General features: G+C 48.4%; 1 protein-coding gene across 7 annotated transcripts in view; it reads left to right on the top strand.

Moving 5' to 3' along the window:
• The window catches only part of LZTS3 (leucine zipper tumor suppressor family member 3), a 35,143-nt gene that overhangs the window by 6,257 nt on the left and 7,826 nt on the right, over nucleotides 1-21,060 (top strand). For 2 of the 7 annotated variants that reach the window (XM_015862967.2, XM_015862969.2), the window contains exons 2-3: nucleotides 17,442-17,930; nucleotides 19,516-20,346. In XM_015862967.2, coding sequence (XP_015718453.2) covers nucleotides 17,481-17,930; nucleotides 19,516-20,346 — 1,281 coding nt within the window. In that variant the 5' untranslated portion in view covers nucleotides 17,442-17,480. Of the gene's footprint in view, nucleotides 1-2,869; nucleotides 10,386-16,870; nucleotides 16,960-17,441; nucleotides 17,931-19,515; nucleotides 20,347-21,060 lie in introns of those variants that run through there. The other 5 variants (XM_015862971.2, XM_085545896.1, XM_085545894.1 and 2 more) reach the window with 4 other exon arrangements.

The raw sequence follows: 21,060 nt of genomic DNA, 5'->3' as shown, positions 1-21,060 counted from the left end.
AAATTAGCTGTTAGGCCAAAATGCCAATGGGTTGAGTGAGGAACGACCAGACAGCATCACTGATAGCCCAAGTAGGAAGGGATCCATAAGGGATCAGTGAGTCCAACTCCTGTCTCCATGCAGAACCAGCCAAAAATCAGACCATGATCAGACCTCACACAAGTCTATTTCCATCTGTGAAGCTACTTGGGTCATCTAATGTAGCCTGTCCCAAATGGAGCTGCACTGATCTGCTAAGACTTGTTCAGCATGAGCCATCCATTTATACTTACCCATGCTTCATCCCTTCAGTCCTGCATCCATTTTGCTGGGCTGAGCTGTACCCCTCCAGCTTTTCTTTTTCCTCTTTTCTTGAATATTGCCCCACAATTAGCATCCTTCTAGTCTGCTGGAATCAGAGAAAAATCCCTGGACTTCTTAGATAGGATTAGCAGCAGTCCACAGCACTCCTCACCCTGCTTCTATGGGACCCTTGGGAGCACATTATGAGAGCTCACTGTTTAAAAATGTTTATCCCTAGGCCACGCCACTGAGTGTTTTCCTAGGTTACTAATGGACTGGAAAGCACTTTGTCGCCCCTGTGCAATACGAGAACATCAGCCTGCTTTTTGCAAAGCCAGGAGAGAAATTATTGAGTGCCTCTGCCTTTTCTCCATTGTTACCAGCTATTTCTGATCACCAGCCAAGTCCTGGGAATGCTGCTGCAGTTCAGTTGTTTTATGTTCATCGTTTTGCAAAATAAAAGGAGGGTTCCTCCTGAATGTCTGTGAACGTCTGAGAGAGATCTGATATGGGACCAGGAGAGGGATTCACTGTAAATTGGATTGCAGAGTGAATGCTGTAACTTTCTCATGGCAGAATAATGACATGTTCTGCCCTGGCAGCTCTGGCCACCAGCTTGGGGACACAGAGCTGTTGGAGAAGGTCAGAGGAGACCATGAGAAACGTTTGGATGTTGTGTTGAGGGATATGATTTAGCTGGGAAGTATTGGTAATGGTTGGACTGGATGATCTTCTAGGTCTTTTCCAACCTTGATAATTCTGTGGTTCTATGAGGATGCTCGGAGGTTGGAGCTCTCTGCTATGGAGATTTGCCCCCACTGGTGGGGAGATGCCTGGTTTTTCTTTGCTGAACGTGTGTGAAGTGTTGGACTTAAGGCAGGAGCTGGGTGAGGATGTGGGACCCAGGCAAGGAGCAGTGGGAGAAGCAGACAGGTTTCCTCACTGCAAAGTTGGACACAGTAAAAATCCCTCCTTTGCCCAAAAGAGCCCCATCCCGAGGGGAGATGGAGGAGAGAGCAAGGGTGCTCATCCACTGGGAAGGATCCAAGCCCACCTGTGCTGGGATGCTGGCACATCTCCTTTGGTCCCTCTTAGCCCCATCTCCTTTCCTCATGCTTATGGGGATGGAGCCGTCCCTCACAGAAGGGCACTCTGCAGACAGATAGGGTCAGCACTGAGGGGCAATTTCCCACAGCCTGTGAAAGCTGAGTCAATGTGAGCAGGGAAAGACTTGCCTATATTTAAGACAACTGCTATGTGGGGGTGACTGACCTCTCTCCCTCCTCCCACATCCAGCATCTCAGCCATGCAAAGCTTGTGGCACACCTGCTTTGCACAGGGAGGGAACTCAAAGGCTGAGTGACAAAGCCCTCATGCCATGTCCAAGTCATGGAGAGCTTCTCTGTAGTCTAATCCCTTGGCCATGTCGACCTGGCCTGGATGCTGGTGTACCTGCATGACCCACAGAGCTCTGCCTGGTGCCACAGTTTGTGTGCTGGTGAGCTGCCAGCTCCTGCATTTCTTGGCATCCTCTCCCCAGGAGTCAATACAGCTTGGCATAGCTACTTGCTGCCGTGGCATCACGGGACTTGTCCAGCTGCCAGAGCTCTGGGACAGAGTCACCCTCAGAGCCAAGCCACCCTTTGTATGCCTGCCATGGAGCATGGATGGCCTGTGGTTGACCAAGCTGCACAAGATGTGGCATTGAGCTCCAGAAAAGCTTGAAATCAGCCAGCAAGCTGCACTGAGAATGCAATGAAAGGTATCTAGTCATCTCTTCATATGGACCCAGGACACCCCCAGTGCTTTATCTTGGAGTGGCACAATAGCTCCTACTTGAAGGTGTCTCTGGGAGCCACCAACTTCTGCAGGGGATGGCACACCAAGGTTTCCCCAGTAGGGTTTGCATGGAGTCCTGTGTGCAGGATGGTCCTATCAAAAAACACCTCTCTATTTTCAGTTTGTAAGCAAGTGCAGCCCTCCGCCCTCTTGACATAAAGTCTGCCCTTGGTCTGGAAAATTTGGTGTTTATTTTTCACATAGCAAAATATGAGGGTTTATTATTATTATTTTCATACCAGGCACAGGTGACTCTCTGGATCACGATCATTTGGGTTTTCCCAGACCTTTCTTCACCCTTTTACCTTCCTGGAACTGTGGGCATTCCTCTTTTTCTCCTGATTTCTTCCCTTCTCTGGCACCTGATGGCATTTGGCTACGTGCTCCTTCCCACCCTAAAAAGGAGTCAGGAATCGACTCGTGTGCATTGTTTGACTGTGGTTGCGGTCCTGTCTGAAGCAGTGCCCTAAAGCTTGCTTGTAAACCCTCCCTGAATGCTTTGCCAGCACGGATTCACTTAAAAACCTACAGAGGAATGATGCTGAAAGTACATCTGGTGTTGTAGCAGCAGATCCCGCGGCAGCCGCTGTCAGCAGCACAGGTGAGATGAGCAGCGTGGGATTGCTGTTGTCTGCTCACAGCCCAGGCAAATTAATAAGGATGTTGTGCTAGAAGGGATTCCGCCCTAAAGATAGGAAGTGCAAGCTTTCAACACGTGCCAGGCTCCACTGGAACATGTTTCATAAGAGCTTCCCAGCTTACCTGCAGGTCTGAAGCAGCCTGCCTGCCCCATGCTGAGAACCAAAGCCTCAGAAGTATTGGGAGCTGGTGAGAGCTCAGCCCCAAGTGGTGTTTTTCCTTTGCACATCTTGGTGCATGAAGCACCGGGTAAAAAATGAATGGTTCAGGAGGAGGTCTATGTGTGAGGCTTTATGAACTGATCACTGGCAGGAGGAGTGATCCTCATAATGTAAGGATAAGGGCTCTCGAATGATCATTTTGAGGTCTCTTGCTCTTTACATTTGCCATCAAAAGGCAGCAGTGAGAGTGGAGAATGCATTTTGGTGCCTGGTGTGAAGGCAGGAGCAGAAGCATTTGGGACCTGATCCTGGTGCAGCTCAAGGTGATCACAAGGTGGTACACAAAGGAGATCAGTACAGGAGGAAATTAACTGTGGTGGGAACAGGATGGGACATTAATATGGACATGGAAGGGTTATGGCTTCTTCATAATGAACAGACTGGGACTCTTCAGCTTGGAAAAGCAATGGATAAGGGGGATAAGGTGGAACTCTGGGCTTGTTGGGTGCTTCTCCAACAAGGCTGATAATGAGTAGGGACTGGTTGGGTGCAGTACAGTCATTAATTAAAGGAGTGCTGGGATGGAGACAGTGCCCCAAGAGCTCAGTGCCATGTTCTCCCAACAGCATACATAGTGTTGGCAGCTCAGAGTGCAGCATCCCAAGGAGTCTTTGCTTAGCAGGTTATCTACGTGCTTAATTCACTCCTCCAAACCATTGGAAGCATTTTCAAATGGTTGTAACCTAAAGTTGCTTTGGCACAAAGCAAAGTGAAAAATAAATATGAGTGGGGTTAGAACACAAGGGCAACACAAGCTGGCTTTTCTTCATGAAGGTGTAGAAACAAAACACAGTGTGATGACATGCTATGGAGTATCTCAAACACCACGGGTCCATAGGATGCCTCACAAAGCCCAGGTGTTTGTTTCATTCGTCCTCCTTCCTTGGCCCAAAGCTTTCTGCTGTGTCCATCGTGTTGTTGGGCTCATAGAGCAGAGAATTGTCATGTGTTGTTTCTGGCTCCTTTTCATCCAAATGCTGCACGAGTAAGAAAAAAGCATGTGAGAAGGACTCCATCAAACCAAGTCATTTGCAAGCCCTGTAGCAATTTCAAAGTCCCATTTTCCTTTTGCAGAGGATCTGCAAATCAGGTCATTTTCTTAGCAAGTGAAAAAATGGCTTCCCAAGGTTTGCAGCACAGGGGTAGAAATCAAAGAGCACTTGAAGGACTGAAAACCAAGGCGCTGGCTTTGCCTTTCCATCCCACCAGGTCCCCATCAGCCTGGCTGGCAATGAGGGAGGTAGCTAAAATATTTTACCATCCCATGCATATGGATGACACTTATCACATCCCTTTCCATGGGGAGCTGGGTCAGGTGCTACTCTAAACTCCAAAAGCTCTCCTAGCTGGTGAAAAAAGATGGAATCCATATATCTACATCTAAGCTCTATAGTCAATGTAAAGAAAACAATAAAACCACTGACGTATATCTTGTGAGGTCTAATTATAGGATACGGAAGCTAACGTGATGATATTTTCTTTAGATGTGTGGTATAGATGTAATTACTTCCCCGGAGGTGCCAACCACAGATGACGCGGGATGCCCTTATGTAATCTGCTGTTATTATTGTGCAGTTATGGAAATTTTCCCTCTCTGGTTCATCCATGGCTTTCTCCTCAGCACCTTTCTTTTTTCCACTTTAAAATCTCTGTGGATTATTCAGAAAGCAAAAGGTGAATCAATCGGGCAAGCAGTATGTAAGCAGAAGGGCAGTATGGTGGAAGCTTTGCTTGTTCTAAAGGTTGCATCTCCCTGCTCCTGCCCTCCTCCCTGCATGGCGAAGTCTGGGTCAATAACTGGAATAGATGATCTCAGTGGTCTTTTTCCAGCTTTAATGATTCTGTATTATCCTAGGAATCTTTCATGCTGTGTTTTTTGATCAGTGGGTGATAGGAAGGGCAGCAGGGAGTGGAGACAAAACCACTGGTTCCCACTGGGGATGGCTGGTTTCCAGTTAGAACCATGGAACCATTAAGATTGGAAGAGACCACTGAGATCAAGTCCAACAGTCATCCCATCCCCACCATCCCACTAACCATGCGTTCCCAGGTGTCATGTCTACTCTTCTCTCCAGGGACAGTGAAAGCAACACCCCCATGGGCAGCCTGTGCCAATTCATGACCTCTCCTTTGGAGAAGACATTTTTTCTATGTATCCAACCCCTCCTGGTGCAACTTCAGGCCATTACTGGGGAAACTGGTTTCCAGTCATGGTTCAGTGCCAGCCACTGCACAGGAATTTGTATTTAGGGCACGGAATCCCCACGTTTCTCTGAGTACAAAGAAGCTATCTATGGGGAAGCCAATAGCTGAGGGATGTTTGTTACACTCGTGTCATTCATTAACTGTAAACTAACTCCTGCCAGAGCCCAGTGCTGTCAGGCACATCAGTCATGGATGTAGATGGCATTTCAGCTCCCACTCACCTTCAGCCAAATCTGTCTCTGTGATCTGTGCCTGGATCCTCAGGAACTAGAAAGAAAGAATAAACCTCAGGGCATGCATGCAGGCTTGGGGACACTGAGATGCTCCAGGCTCCCTCTGCCTCAAGCAGATCCCACTGTTCCTGCTCCCACTGAAGTCCAGAGAGACTGACCAGGACAGGGATACTTGCTGAGGATTTAGCCTTACTCCTCCCTTGTGGTGCCAAAATAGTGCCATCCATCCTCAACCCAGGTGGCTGTCTCCAATCCCTGAGACCCAGTGTGGACAGAAACAGCCCATTTAAACAAGATGCATGCTGACCTGCTCATTTCATTGGAAAGCTAGTCCTTCTGGTGGCAATTTGTTTTGCTCCAATTAATTTTTACCGGACTTGACCTCCTGATTTGGGACTGTGAATGGGCCTGGGCATTCTCTAGGTTGTTTGCTTCCTTTCTTCCAGATAAACACTCAAGGCTGGATGCTTAGACAAGCTTCTCCAGCCTAAAAATTAGCTGGGAAAGCTGCTAACCCCAGCTTTCTCTAGGCATATTGGCTCCTCTTTTTGGAGACACTGTCACTATCTCTTTAGTGTTGGGGTAGATCTGCCAAAGCATGAAGGAACTGAGGGAGAAAGGGGCAGCATTGCTTTCCTACACTATTTCCTCAGCTCACAAGTTTAAGATGAGGGTCTTGTTCAGCTTTTATATGGTTGGAGCTCCCATGAGAGAAACAGGAGCTCTCCTCTCTGGCAGAGGACACATGATGTGAAGGGCTGGTGAAAAGAAAACCCTCCAGTTTTTCCTCTCATTAGCTGAAGGAAGGAAGGTGACCATTTAAAGTACATTTCTTCTTGTCTAAGAGCAGCTACGATTAGCAGGCACGAGTGGGAGTGCCATATGGCCAGGACAAGCATCACATGCTCCCCCACACAGCTCAGACTGACCTACATAGCATGGCCAAGCCACCATGCTGGAGCATCACAGCACACACACCAGGCTTTCATCATCCGCAGCTGGAGTTGCAGGAGCTGTGATTTACAGGAAGACCTGGGCTATGCACCAGCTCCAGGCTTGCCAGCACTGCATAAGCTTGTCTGCTCCATGTGGATCCAACACAGCCCTCTCAGAAAGAGACAGCTTATACCAGTAGGGATGCTTTGCCAGAATAGGAAACCATCTCTCTGGACGACAGGAATCAGAGTCTTTTGGCTTGTTCTCATTGCCTCAAGCTGAGCAAGCAGATGCTGTCATGGGTTGGAGACGGAAAGCGTCCTCCTTGCAACAACTGGCACCAACACAGCTCTGCTGTGATCAGGACCCCCCCCCACCAGTCCTCCATGGTGACTTGGAGAGGGTCCCCTCCAATCCACACTTCTGGGGCAGCATGGAAATGCCTCAGTTTATTCTCTTTATTGCACATGAACACGTTCCCTCAGCATTTTAGCATTGAGACTGGCACAGGGATGACATCTCAGGGATTAGGCCCTACACAAGCTGTAGCCCTTCTGTAGCTCACCTCAAGGGGTGATTTGGAGTTAAGGCATGAGATGGACCTTCTGGATGTAGCCTGTTGGGACTCCATTCACTAACTCTGTTGGATGCTATCTGCTTACTTTCCCCATTCATTGCAGCTGCACAGGACTAGATGACCTTTAAGCATCCCTTCCAACTCAAATGATTCTATGATTCCACAACAAGTGGAGTTGGCTTCCAGCTGGAGCTGGATTTAAGCTGTAGTGATGCTGGCTGGAAAGCTCTGAGATTTACAACCTTGCTCCACAGTCAAGGCAGGTCGTCCATTTAGGAGGTTTGGGGTTTTCATCTCTCCAAGACTTTGAAAATGTCTTGTAAATAAAGGAGTCTGAGGATGGCACTTGCCTACATCAGGGTGTTTTGACTGAGCGTTTCTTTAAGGAAGAAATCCGAATGCAGGGAGCCAGGCGTCTGCTCCCATTGCCATCTCTCCCCAAGCGCATCAATGCTTTCTGCCCACAAACCCCAGGGGAAAATCCCAACCTGGTGATGTTCCTTGCTGCTGACATTTTTTCTCCTGCTCTGATCAGCACAGAAAACACTTAACTGCTTTTATAGCCACAGTCCGGGGACCTCAAAGTGCTTAGAGATCTTGAACCGAAATGGCTCCAGCAGGAGTGAGATCACCCCGCCAGGGAGCTGCTCAGAGCCACTGCTGCAAGAGAAAGGAAAAGGGAAACAAAGGATCCAAGGAACAAAGCATTTGGTTTTGAGTCGAGTTTATTTTTCTTTGCCTCCAGAGGAAGAAGGCATTGAAAAGAAAAAAAGGGGGGAGGGCTGGGAGGCAAAGCGGTATTTTTCTTTCTGAAAACTGAATTTTGTTTTATTCAAGAGAAGGAGAGGGCACTGGAAAAGAAAACAACACACACCCTATTTCATTGAAGAGGGAAAAAAAAAAAAGAGAGAGAGAGAAAAAAACACCAGAACATTTCCATAGAAATAATTCTCAAAGAAGAGAATTTCTCTGCAGAAGAGAAAAAAGGAATAGGAGTCCCCAGGGCCCCGTTTGATAGCAGTCAGTCCAGGAGATTCATTGAGCAGAGAAAGGGGATCTGCTGCTTTCTTTTTGCCTTTCTTCTTTCTTTCTTACTGTTTCTGAACAGCTACAGGTGCTCTTTCTGTTGTGGCTCCCACCCCCTAATCTGCAAAACCCTCTAATTTTAACCTCTTTTTCACTGCCAAATGCTTTGCAGCCTTATGCAAGGTGGAAATCCATGCTGTTCTTGGCATGGGCATCCTTTGACGGATGCACTTCTGGGGTTTTGGTGGGTGTTCAAAAGTATCTTCCCCCAGGCAAGAAGACACAGCCTATCATAGCTGGGTAGGCAAGTGGGTAACTCCTAACCCCTAACACTAGGATGGAAGTTGACCCTGTTGATGAGAACTGTAGAATGCTAATTAGGGTTCGTTAATTAGGGTACAGTCTGTGTTGATAACCATGATCTGGTTGAATTTAAACAGCAATTAAGAGCGCATTGGCAGACTCCTAATCTGACCCATGGCAGAGAAGGGTGATCATCACCTGGAGACTGCCTGTAGCTGGCCAAAAAGGGCAACGTAGATCCAGATAAAACCCAAAATCAGAGAGATTTGGTGGTTACATCCTTTGGGGACTGGGAAACATGATGGTGTAGGTGCAACTGTACGTGCAGGAGCCCCTGCAAGACAAACTGCTGTGAGCTGTGGGTCTCTGATGGCTCTCAGGCTGTGGAGAGGCTTTGGTGGTGGTAGTCCTGGTGGGAAGGGAGGTTCAGAGCTCACTGTCCTTGGTTAGAAATAGGAGTTCAGGGTTCAGGAGTTTGTGACTTATCTGAGAGCAGAGGGAGCATGGATTGTCCAGAGCCTCTTCCATCGTGATTTATTCATCTTCAGGAAGTGCTTAGATATAGCAAAGCTCCCAGAGAAGGAACGAGCATAACCTCAAACAACATCAACCTGCACAACCCCAGCTGTTCTCGCTGGGGTGGGAAGGGCTTTCTGTATTTCTCCAGTATTTCTATTTCCAAGGTGCAATCCATGCATCCTGGTGCTGGGGGTCTTCTATTAAAGCCCGAAGCAGCCACTACCTCTTGGAAATCCCCCACATCTGAAGTCAAAGGGCAAAATTAAGAGTTTGAGGCTCTGTAGGAATCTATTCCTGCATAATTTACACCCCAGCAGTGCTTGTTGCCGCAGTTTAAATACACGTGTAACCCATATTAGGTGATTGTTAGCATTATTGCTGTTTTACCACTCTTGCACTGATTAGCACACGGTGGGCCACGCTGTGTTTGCAAGGCTGCAACCAACGGCTCCTTTGACACGCAGCCATCCTGCTGACAGCAAATTCCCTTGAGCAAATAGGTCCAAATTAGCAGCAGCTTTGTGTGGCTGTATGATGGCAAATAATCCCATACAAGTGCTGGGGGCTGGTTGGCCCCCCCAGGAGAAGTTTGATTGCTCTTTGGCCACAACTGAGAGCTTTTTCTGCCTGGGCTTGAGGCCACTTTGTACAAGTTGGTTGGTTGGCAGCCAAACCTGGATGCTTAGAGCATCCCATGTTGAACACCCCATATAGATCATCCCACGTGGAGCATCCCATTTTGAGCATCCCATGTTGAACATCCCATATAGATCATCCCACGTGGAGCATCCCACTTACACCACCTCCCCCATTCACGTGCACAGGGAAACCTCTCAAACCTATTTGTCCAAATGGGCTGAAAGGAAGCCAGAATATGCCACAATTAAGGACAGATGGGCAGTGTGACCGCTTACTGCTCGCTTCCATGGGAGATAGCAACTGCCCTTTCAATTTCCTCTCTGCTGAAATGTGAGATGTGCAAATGGCTGCAGGGATTGTGTCCCACCTTAAGTAAGGGATTATTATTATTATTTTAATTATTGTTTTAATTGATGCGTGGCTTTATCAGAGAGTTTTGGGTTGAGGCAGGGCAGCGCTGGCACAGAGAAAACCCAACCAGCATCTGCCTCCTTCGTGCTTGTCAGTGAGATGTAAAATAGGAATTAACCCAAATCTTTGCGTGCGTCGGTAAGATATGAAATATGAATTAACCCAAATCTTGAAGAGCTGAGACTGTCTCAAAGCTCTTGGGCTGTAATTTCTCTCCCAGAGCCAACAGCAGTGGGACCAGCAGCTGAAATAGTGCACATCCCTTTGTGCTCTAAGAACCCCCAGCACCTTACATGGGAGATGTGGAAGTGCTGGATGGGCTCTGGGTGCCTCCCTCCTCCTCGTGCTGTTGGCCTCTGGGTGCAAAGATGCAAAGAAAGAGTTAAGGCACGGCACGGGCTGGCGGAGGCCAATCAGGCAGAGCAAAGTGCGGCGGGTTGTTTACGCCAGGTAGGATTTGGGTGTTTTTCCTGGGGCTGCTGAGCAGGTGGATGATGAGCAGAGAGCCCACGGCAGGACGGGAAGTGTGGGAGGACAGAGCACTGGAGGCACCAGGTAAACCCTAAAGAGTTGGGGGAGGTCTTTTTTATGGGGGGCTCAGGGGGAGCAGTTCTTCCTTCTCCCTCTTGCAGCAGCTTTCGGGATCTCTGTTAGAGCTCGGGGGTGGCACTGTTCCCACTGGGACATGTTTTGTCCCCAAGCTTTGTGTGGTGGGATGTAAGCTGTGGGCTGCCCCCGGGGGGAGATGCTACCTCCTCCCTCTCCCCCCCCTGTATGTGCTCATCTTGGATCTAGCTGTCATCCACTGGCACCTTGTTCCCCTTCACTTTGGGGTGCAGTATCCCCACATCACAGGGTGTGGGGTACCAGTGATGGGGGGGCTCCCAGCTCAAGATGTGAGCACATCCCGGGCTCCCCCCAGCAGCACAAGGCAGCCGCTCCACGCCCTTGAAATTCCTATGAGTGAGTTAATTATAAATCACAGCCAGGCCCATGGTGATGGAATCCAGCTGGCACAGGGCTGGTTCACAGCCAACCCTGGCCCAATGGGGCACCCCATGCTCCTTCCCCTCTGAATTTTGCTTGGATGCCAAGGAGATCCCACTAGTGTCAAGGAGTGGGGATGATCAGGGGATGCTGCAGGTGGAGGAGGGTGCCCCAAATGCACATAGGTCCCCACTGGTGCCTTCCAAGGACAGGCTGTCCTCATCTCTGTGGACTGCAAAACCTGTAGCAACCCCAAAGTGTGTCTGGAAGTGATCCTGAGCAAGTGGCTCTTGAGCAGAGGGTTGGACATAATGTCCCACTAATCCGTCTCGGCACAGGTTTCAAGTTTGCATTGCAGTGATTCCCCTCCTGCCACTTCCTGGTGGCAGCAGTGTGTACCTGCAGCACAGCGACAAGCTGGGAGGAAAACTGATAGCAAAGCGGGAGGATTAGCTGGAGAAGGTGGAGCAGGCTGCACTATTCAGGCTTTGTCGAGGAAGAACAATGGGGCCTTTATTGGGGAAAGGAGGTGGTGGGGTTGGCATGCTGGGGACAAGGTGGTGTACAGTGTCCCCTAGGCAGCTGGGGGGAAAGCATGTGGGGGTGTGGGATGGAATAAGTTGGTTCCTAAAGTGTCTCTCAGACAACTGGAAGGACAGGGAACTGAGATCTGGTACATGGGATGGGACAGGCTGATATCCAGTGCTAACCCTTGGCTAGGATGGGAAAAAGGGCATGACATGGGACAGGTTGGAACTCAAGAGTATCCCTTGGCCAAATAGGGGGACAGGGAACTTGACCATGGGATGTGGGATGAGACATTTTGGTACCCAATGTGTCCCTTGGCACATTGTAGTAAAAGGGAAGTAGGACACGGGGCATGGATTCTGGTATTTGACAACCCAGCATGTCCCTTGGCTGGCTGGAGGATAAGAAACTGGGACGTGGGATGGGACACACTGGTATCCAGTGTTTCCCTTGGCTGGCTTTGGCACAAGGAACTGGGACATGGGATGTGGGAAAGGATATTTTGGTACCCACTGTGTACTTTGGTTAGATGTGGGGATAGAGAATTGGGACATGGGACATGGGTTAATATCCAGTATGTCCTTGGCCAACTGAAGGAATAGAGAAATATGACATGGGAAATGGGATGGGACAGGTGTGTCCCTTGGCCAGCTGGCATGATGAAGAATCTAGGACATGGGGATGGAAGAGTTTGGTACCCATTGAGCCCTCAATGGTGGGGACTCTTGGGACTCCCAGAGCCTCATGCAGCTGAGAGCAAAGAGCGTCCCATACTGAGAATGTCCCACACTGGGCAGTGCCACCCACTCCTGACCTCAGCAGAAGGATGGACGGGGATGGAGGAAGCCACCATCTGTGGGTTCTCCCTTGGCAGCAGCGCAGCTCTCCCTGAATTGCCGCCTGGGTCTTTTCATCTCATCTCTTTTGTTTCAGGCTTATTATGTAAATAGCTGATGCGGCCCCTGTAATGAGAAAGTAGTTTCCCAGAATACAAAAGGCTGTAATTATCTCATTAGCAGGCAGAAAGGAAAAGGAAGCCTTTCTGAGACACTCGCTTTTATTTCCCACAGAAGCTCAAGAAAGCGCAGCCCCCAGCGCTGACCTCAGTGTCCCATCTTCTGCCACCCTGACCCCACGCACAGAGAGGCACAGTGGGTCCTGGTGTCTCCTACCCAGCCACATCCTGGAGGTTGATGGCTCCTAATTGAGAGCAGTAACTCCAGAATTGCTGTGGGTCCCCATTTCCCAAAAGCAGCATTTCCCAGCAGGAGTCCTGAGCTGGGATGGTAGCATAGGTGTGGTGCAGATGGCAGAGAAAGGAGGAGGAGAGCTCCAGGTCCTTGGAAAGCAATGGGAAATCTGACGTGCTCTGGCTTCTGGCAGTGGAAAAAGCTTGTGGGTGGGAAGTCAGCAATTTGCACGCTCCGCAGACAGGTTCACGTCCAGCAGGGTTGTGCTTTTGTGCCATGTTTCAGTGGTGGAAGAAAACCTGGCAGCCACCAAGCCAGGATGCCAGAGAGGGGAGAAGGAGTTGGGGGAGGTGCAGCAAGAATGATTTGAGGGCTGGAAAGAATGCCTGGGAGTGAGCAATTGAGAAAGCTCATTCTGTTTCCCTCTTCAAAGTGAGGCAGTTTGAGAAGGGTGAAGGAGAAGAGGAGATGCTGACATGCTGGAGCCAGGTCAGAGCCCATACCAACCCCAACCCCAACAGCAACCTTTGAGGTTATGGGGTTTTGCTGGTTCTCCTTCAAGGCATGTTAACCTCCAAACACGGGTGGTTTTGCTCCCTACAGTCTGCAGTCATCTCACAACTAGCCCATTAGCTGTCTTCCTTTCCTCATCCATATACCTTTCTGGAACAAGCTGATAGGATCACAGCACTTTCATCCTCTGACATTTTTCCTATCCTGCTCCTTCACCCCGGAGCAAAATGACTCCAAGGCCAGGTTGGATGGGGCTTTGGGCAGCCTGGTCTAGTGGAAGGCATTCCTGCCCATGGCAGCTGGAGCCAGATGGTTTATTTAGATCCCTTCCAATCCAAACCATTCCACTGTGTTATGTTGTTCTCCAGACACCTCTCTGGAACCACTGCCAACAAACTGGAAAACCAACAGAGCCCCCAGGCACTGTGCAGGTGTAGCTCCTACAGAAAGGAGTGTTTACACTCTTCCACTAATTGCATGCTCATTAAAACCCAAGCAAACCAACCTGATGGCTGAAGGTCGTGGGCACACCTGTTGTGAGGTGTGCTGGGGGGAAGAAGGGGGGCTTTGACCTTTGGGAGCCTTTGCAGGAGGAGCAAAGTGGGAACCACACGTGAGCATTCCAACACACTGCGTTGCTCTCAGACTGTTTGCTGTCGCTTGCCCTGCCTACGAGCAGCGATTGATTTCGCTCCCAAGTGGCACGGTGCCTAGGTATGTCTCCCAAAGGCCTTTGTTACTAGAGTGTTAACAATTAACCTGCTCAGGCAGAAATGGAGCCAGGCCTTCATAATCTAGGCTTAGTTAACTATTCAGCTGCTTATCTGAGGGTAATTTTTCTTCCGCCTAACTGGAAGGCGTTTGCTAACTCGTTTGGATAAGGCAAAGTGTGAAGGCAGTGGAGCTGTACCCCAGGAACCCATGAAAACTGTGCTAAGAGGCAGCTGTGAAGGACTCACCCACCACATCCAAGGAGAAAGGAAACCTCACCCCAGGTTTTCTGCATGAGATACAACAAATGTCACTGTGCACGAGGAATGGCTGCCTAACCCTGCAGTGAGATGGAATGAGCAACTCATGCAAACATGGAGAGGGACGTGGAAAGAGAAGGATGTGGAAGGAGAAGGAACCTGCCTGGACCCCATGCTGTTGGGAAGATGCCTACAAGCATCAATCCAGGCAGACAAAGAAACACTTTTCAGCTTTTTGAACACACAAATGCTTGGAAGAGGGAAATTAGATCAGGAATTGTCCTGGAAAGATTCAGTTCTCCTCCTGCAGAAAGGCAGTGGTCAGTGGTCACAGTGGAGTTGGACTTGGTGATCCTAGAGGTCTTCATGATTCTATGCTTCTCATTCCCTAAAGAAAGGACTTGGGAGAGAAACCCTTCTCAAGGTTTGCAGCTTGGTTTGTGCCAAGGAGATCTGGGTTGCGCAAAGCAAACTGGGTTGAGGTAACCAACTGGTTTTCACAGGTTCCCCAGGGGCAGGTGAAAGTCAAAGCTTTTTGCAGAGAAAAAATAAAATAAAATAGCTTGGGAGACCATGCTGATGGGCTGTAGCCCTGCCAAAAAGCAGACGCCAGCCTGATGCTCCATCTTTAATTTGCTAATGCAGTGTAAGAACAGCTGCGTCCCTGGAGAGCCAGCACGGCCCCAGTTCCGCATCAGCGTTACAGGTGCTGGAGGGCAGAGTGGGAATTTTCCAGTCCTGAGGTCCCATCATGGATGGAGCAGCAGGACAGATGTCTGCATTGTTTGCTACCTCATCTCGTCCGCCTCACGCTTTAATTAGGCTGGTTGTGTTTAATGAGGCTTCCCAGGGAGCATGGGACCGTAAATCTAATGAAATCTGGGGGTGTTGGGTTGCGGTTCATAAATAGTGTGGCTGCAGTTGCACAGTGTGCTGAAGTCCTTGGGGTTGAGCACAGGGTGGAAAGCTCTGCAGGACCACGGAAGAAGAAATCAGACATGGAGGCAGTGAGCCCCAGCCCCAGCTCAGATCTGGTTTGCTTCTTTCATTGGGAATTATCCATAAACCCAATTTTAGTTAGCGTTCCCATGACGCCCATCCCTTACCCCAGCCGTGTTCAAAACCTGATTTCACAGTTCAGTTAAGGGGTGAACAAGGCAAAACCTGGCTAAGAACTGGTACTGGCCAAAAGAAACAAGTTCCCCCCCCACACACACAAAAAAAAAAGAAAAATCCCTTTTTGGCAAAGAAATCTGTACTGCTGGGGATCTGTTGGCACTTCTGGAATCCCCTCGAAAACATATTTGAAATGCTTGCCCGTATGCTCTGCTTATCAGCTCCCGGGTTTACAGTAAACATAAGCTAATAGGGTTTTTTTTTTCCCAGAATATTTTTTGGATTCTTTCCAGTTAAAAAGGGGGGGGGGGGAATCATGCAAAAAAAAAGAGTAAAAGAGTTCCATTTGCAGAGACTGCCTCTGTGGCACAGCTTTGATCCCACACCATGAGACAGCAGTTGGTTGAAGCATCTGCCCTTGGGTCGCTGGGGCTGAACAGGAATGTCAGCGCCGTGTCTCAGTGTTGTAAGGATGTGATCCTAAGCAGAAGCCTCTTGATGTGAAAACAATTCCCTGGGATCCTTGGGGTCCCTGAGGGCTGAGAAAGGCTGTGATGAGGACCACTGATGGTGGAGCAGATAAGGCATCTTCCTCCATGGTGGCATAGAGGTCATTGTCATCTCACTGTCTGAAGCTCCTTCCTGAGACAAGAACATTTTTCTAGCTTACACTGCTTGCTTTTGTGATGGCTTTTCTGTTTTGTTTTGAAGAATCAGACTTTCCAATGATCTCATCCTGCCCTCAGAATCACAGCACGGTTTGGGTTGGAAGAGATCTTAAAACCCAACCAGTTCCAACCCTTACCACGATCAGGGTCACCTCCTACCAGACCAGGAGCCCAAAGCTCCATCCAGCCTGACCATGAGCCATGTCCATGGACAGAGCAGAAGTCTGCACAAGTGTGTAAATGTAAATGTGTTCTGTTATAAATAACTGCCTCTCGTAGCAATCTCTCTGATTGCAGTGTTGGATGGATACTAAGAATCAATCAGGGGATCATGCAGAAAGCATCAGCGCCAGACCAGTGTTGCAGGGTGGATTTTGGATGTCCTTTCAGGATGGAGAAGGTCACACCACCAAGCACATTCTATTATGGATGCATCTGGTGTGTTTCAGGTCATAGAGGCTCTTTTAGGTCTACTCAGGACTCAAGTTTGGCTTTCCCTCATCCTACCCACCTGGCACAGGAGCACTTCCTTACTTTTTCTCCCATCCCTGTTTTGGCTCAGAGGAGCTCTGCATCATCTCCCTTCAGCACTGTAGTGCCAGCCACACCATACTCAAGCCATGTTTCAGACAGGGCAGTTTTCTTTAAGGTCAGGGCTCTGGAGAAATAGAGGAGGCTACAAGCAGTAACCCTGAAGGAAGTCTGTTGAAATGCAATAACAAGCTGCACAATTCTATTTTTCTTTTCAATTATTAGCACAAGTTTTCCATTATTAGTATAAATACCAAGATTACATCGGAGCTAAGCTCTACATCTAAACAAGCTCTCCAAAGAAATAAGCTCAGCTCTTCTGCTGGAGCCAGGGAAGAGCAACAACTCCACCCCAAAATGAAGAAAAACCCCATTGAAATACTCTCCTCATCTCCCTCTCCTGCCAGCCCTGTCTAAGCCTCCCTGTCACCAATGTTCCACCCAAAGGGCAATACTTTCTCAGTGATTTTTTCATCCAGAAGGAAACCTGCATCCCCCACTGCTCCCAAGTCTCACTTTAGTACCTATCCTCACAGGATGATTCACCTTGGAAAGTCTGAAATTGAGAGCTTCTAGAACAAAAACTACAAGTAAAGAAGACATTCTGTCCATGGGGACCTAGACAGTAAGTTCAGTAAGGGTGGGTGAGATGATAAGTAAAGTGTCTATAGCTGCCCATGTAATGGGCATGTAATGGATTCATTACAATCATCCAAACTCAGCAATGTGTCTTCTCCATTCCCTTGCTACATATCATGTAATAAGATCATGCATCAAAGGTACACTGTAATGAGTTATTCTGTCAAATTCTTTGTCATCTAATAAGGCAATCATAAAAGGCTTGTTGTGAGCCTTTAGTACATGAAATGGAATAAGACCCAATGCAATGCAGAGTAGATTCCAAAGGCTGGGTGCAAGAGCACACAGACAGCTTTATTTTCAGAATGGACTTTCAAGAAGGAGCCTGAATTTTTTAGGAAGTGATAAACTGTGCCCCTATATGACTTGTGTAGGCATTAGGAGCTCTGGACCTTGACCACCTCCGTTGTTGTGTGGTGGCAAAAAGGCTTTTCTTTAAAATTCCTTCCCTTTTCCTCCTTCATCCAGTGCCACTGACCTGTGCCTCCACCTCACCTCTCAGCTGCCATGGCCACGCTAGAGACGCTGCCAGTTCTTAGTGACCCAACGTACCCCAATCCAGAAAACTTCCATAGATTTGCTTCTCGGCCATCCCAAAACTCCTCCAGGAGCATCATGGGGAGCGTGGGGAGCGGAGTGGCCAATGACCAGGAGTTTGCAATGAAGAGCGTGGGGACCCGGACGCAGAGCAGCGGCCGTCAGATGGAGGGGTCTCGCAATGGGTTCTCCACACGGGACATCTCCAACCGCTACTCCGGAGAGGAGAAGACCTACAAGTCAGAGAAGGTCTCCAATTCCCTCTATATCAATGGCGACCTGCGTAAGAGTGAGAAGGTGAAGATGGACATCTGTGGGAATGTGGCCACCAACAATGAGAAGAACATGCCACCTCCTCCCCAGTACCGAGAGCCCAGTAACCCACCAAAGATATTGCCAATCTCCGGCAAACTAGACCAGGTGAGAACTCCTGCCTCCTGGAGCAGTGTAATGGTTGTGACTTGGCTCTAAAAGCACCACCCAGTTAATGGTGTAATTCTGACAAACAGACTAATTCTTACTATGCAGATGGTCAATTTTTATTTACAGTTCATATAATACTTACTACCTTTGTGGGGCAAAGGAGAATGCTAGTTCTGGAAAAATCCAATAGCATGATAATAAGTCTTTCAGAGCTAAGCTTCCAGTTCTTTGAATTATTTAACCCACCTGAGTTACTGTGATTATCTCTCCTACTGACAGAAGGGAGAACTGGAGCTGGTCCTCTTTTCAGTCAGCCCAGCATCAGTCAAATTCTTATTTTGGAGCCATTTACAGGCCATCTCCTATGGCCCACTGCCACAAAAAGGTCTTACTTGAATGAAGCTGTGTGTATCCGTTCAAAATCCTAGTGCTTCTGGTGAGGGGCAATCTGATGAGGCTTGTAAACTACCCCTGCAAACATTATTCCCTGTCCAAGCACAGTCCTTGTGGCTCATATCAGCTTAGCAGATGCCCAGAGCCCAGATGTTTTATGCAGCCTGCTGCTGTGCTCCAGCAGATCCCATATTTTGTGTCCAAGGGAGGCTGCCAGAAGCAGTGTCGTTTCAGCAGCATTTGGCGGCCTTGTCTCGTGGGCCATTAACCTGATGGCTCCCATAGTCCATCTCAATCCCACGTGACAGATGCCAGATTTTTGGTCTCCGGCCTTTTCTGCTCATCAGGACTCATTGTGTTTCTTCTGCAAGGCACTTTCAAATACAAGGCCGATTCCTCTGGGCTAATTTTCACCTGAAGCCCAACCCACAGTAGGGGGAGACTCAATCCTATTTTGAGGAGAATTTTATTTCTGTAGGTGCACTCATGGGGAGAGGAATGTGCAAGACTTCAGAGGTTCTAAAATCCTCTGTAAATCCTTTGCAGCTGCAGTCCATTTTCTCTCCAGCATCATGTCTGCTCACAGGAAACAAACAATTCAAATCGGGAGCAGCTTCAGCATGTTACTTGCCCAGCATCACAATGATGAGGCCATAGATCCCACCTACTCTTGCCTAGTGCATGAAGGATATGATATCCACATAGAGGAGCTGACTGCCTAGTGTTTCAAGAGCAGGACAGCTGCTCATCCATGGGGTTAATTCAGTTTTCAGCAGAAGGGAAATGCAGCCTCCAATCTAGGTGTCCTTCAAAACGTAACCTGCCAAAATCAAAGTTATTTGATCAGGTCTGATAAGCAGGTGACAGCCTTTCTTTTAGCAAAGAGCACCAGTAAGAGGATGAATGATGTATTCTGGGGAAAAAATCATGCAGATTTGGGACGGGTCAAGCTCTTCTTTCAACAGGGACAAAGGAAGATGAATTGTTAACTTATGAGTATCCAATACCTCTCAGGTTTCACGTGTTAAATACTAAATGACCCAGGATGTGTTAGGGCTAAGAAATATGGAACTAGCTAGCTGGAGAGGCCTCAGCTCCACCAGACCCAGCCTGTGTTGATGTATCTTTTGTGTGTGTCATTATCAAATGTCCTGCTGTCTTTGATGCGTGGTCCTTTTTCCTTTTGCAGAGCAATGAGCCCTTAGTTAGACCCTCAGCCTTTAAACCCGTAGTTCCTAAAAACTTCCATTCCATGCAGAACCTCTGCCCGCCACAGAGCAACGGGGTGACAGAGAACAGGAAGAGCTTGAACCACGCCAACAGCAATAGCCCATCTGCACCCAAAAGCGGACTCGACAAGAGCAGCCTTAACAGGACTACAAACCAAGTGGGAGGCCTTTCAGATTCGGGCCGTAACTCGTTAACGAGTCTGCCCACGTATGGGACAGGCTACAGCCAGCACGTGGGCCCGATGAGCGCCTCGACGAGCCACATCAACCGCATCGGCACGACCTACACGGACAAGAACATCGTGGGATACAATGGGATATCTACCTCAGACAGCGGCCGGTCTTCGAGCAAGAGCACCTCTTCGTTCAACAGACTGAACCATCTCAATGAAACGATGCCTTTCCACTCTCCTTCGACGGACGACATCATCCAAGACTTGGAAGACAGGCTGTGGGAGAAGGAGCAGGAGGTCCTGCAGATGAGAAGGAACTTGGACAAAAGTGAGGCAGCCATCTTCCAAGTGTTTGAGGAGAAGCAGAAGATCTGGGAGCGGGAAATGGAGGATCTCAGGCAAAACTACGCCAACAAATTGCAGCAGGTCTCCAAAAAGGCGCAGAGGGCACAACAGGCCTTGCAGCTCCAGATCTTCAAGCTGCAGCAGGAGAAAAAAAAACTCCAAGATGACATGGGGCAACTCCTCCAGCAGCGAGAAGAGCTGGAGAAGAAATTTGTGGCTTTCAAGAAGGAGCAGGCTGAGTTTCTCCCAAAGATTGAAGAGACCAAATGGGAGGTAAGAGCATTATTGTGTAAGAAATCCTGAGTGGGGTTTTCATTGATAACCCAAAGTGCCTCCATCAATCCCACAAGCAGCCCAAGACAAGGGCTGTGGTTGGGTGGCCTGTAGATAACAGGAGACACTTCGGTCACCTTTATGTGTCTGAGGCTTAGACAGGGCTGGCAGGAGAGGAAGATGGGAAGGGTATTTCAGTCTTCAATTAAAATAAAATGAGTGCAATTTTTTTTGTGTGTGTGTGTGCATATGCTGTGCTGGTTAATAATTAGGCTTCACTGTCAGGTCACTGCAATGTGGGACATTTGAATCCAGTTAGAGTGAATAAAGATTTCTCCATACAGGTATTTGTGCCTCCCAAAATTGGGTTTAAGCCTATTTTAATTAAATTCTTCAAACACCTGCGTCTGGGAAAAGCTGGAGATGGCTTTTCAAATATTTGATTTTTGTTCTTCTCGAGGATATAAAGCAAATGAGCTAAGGGTGATACCAATAGCCAAGTCTACCTCATGCTTTCCATTGCAGCGCACTGTTTTCAGTTGCTAATAAGTTGATCTCTCAAAAGGCTGAAAGGCAAGTTCCTCTTTCCAGGTCTTACATATTTTTTCTTCTGTTTCTATTTTTAGAACATTTTATCAAACCTCCTTTGAATAGCCAATGCTAACACAGTTTTGGTGGGTTTATTTTTTCAGCTTGATCATGCAAAGAATTTTA

The sequence above is a fragment of the Coturnix japonica genome, chromosome 4 (genome assembly GCF_054131305.1).
Source record: "Coturnix japonica strain WE chromosome 4, WE-NBRP24, whole genome shotgun sequence".
NCBI classification, from domain to species: domain Eukaryota; kingdom Metazoa; phylum Chordata; class Aves; order Galliformes; family Phasianidae; genus Coturnix; species Coturnix japonica.
The sequence above is the reverse complement of the archived record's forward strand: the minus strand, read 5'-3'. Positions and strand labels throughout refer to the sequence as shown.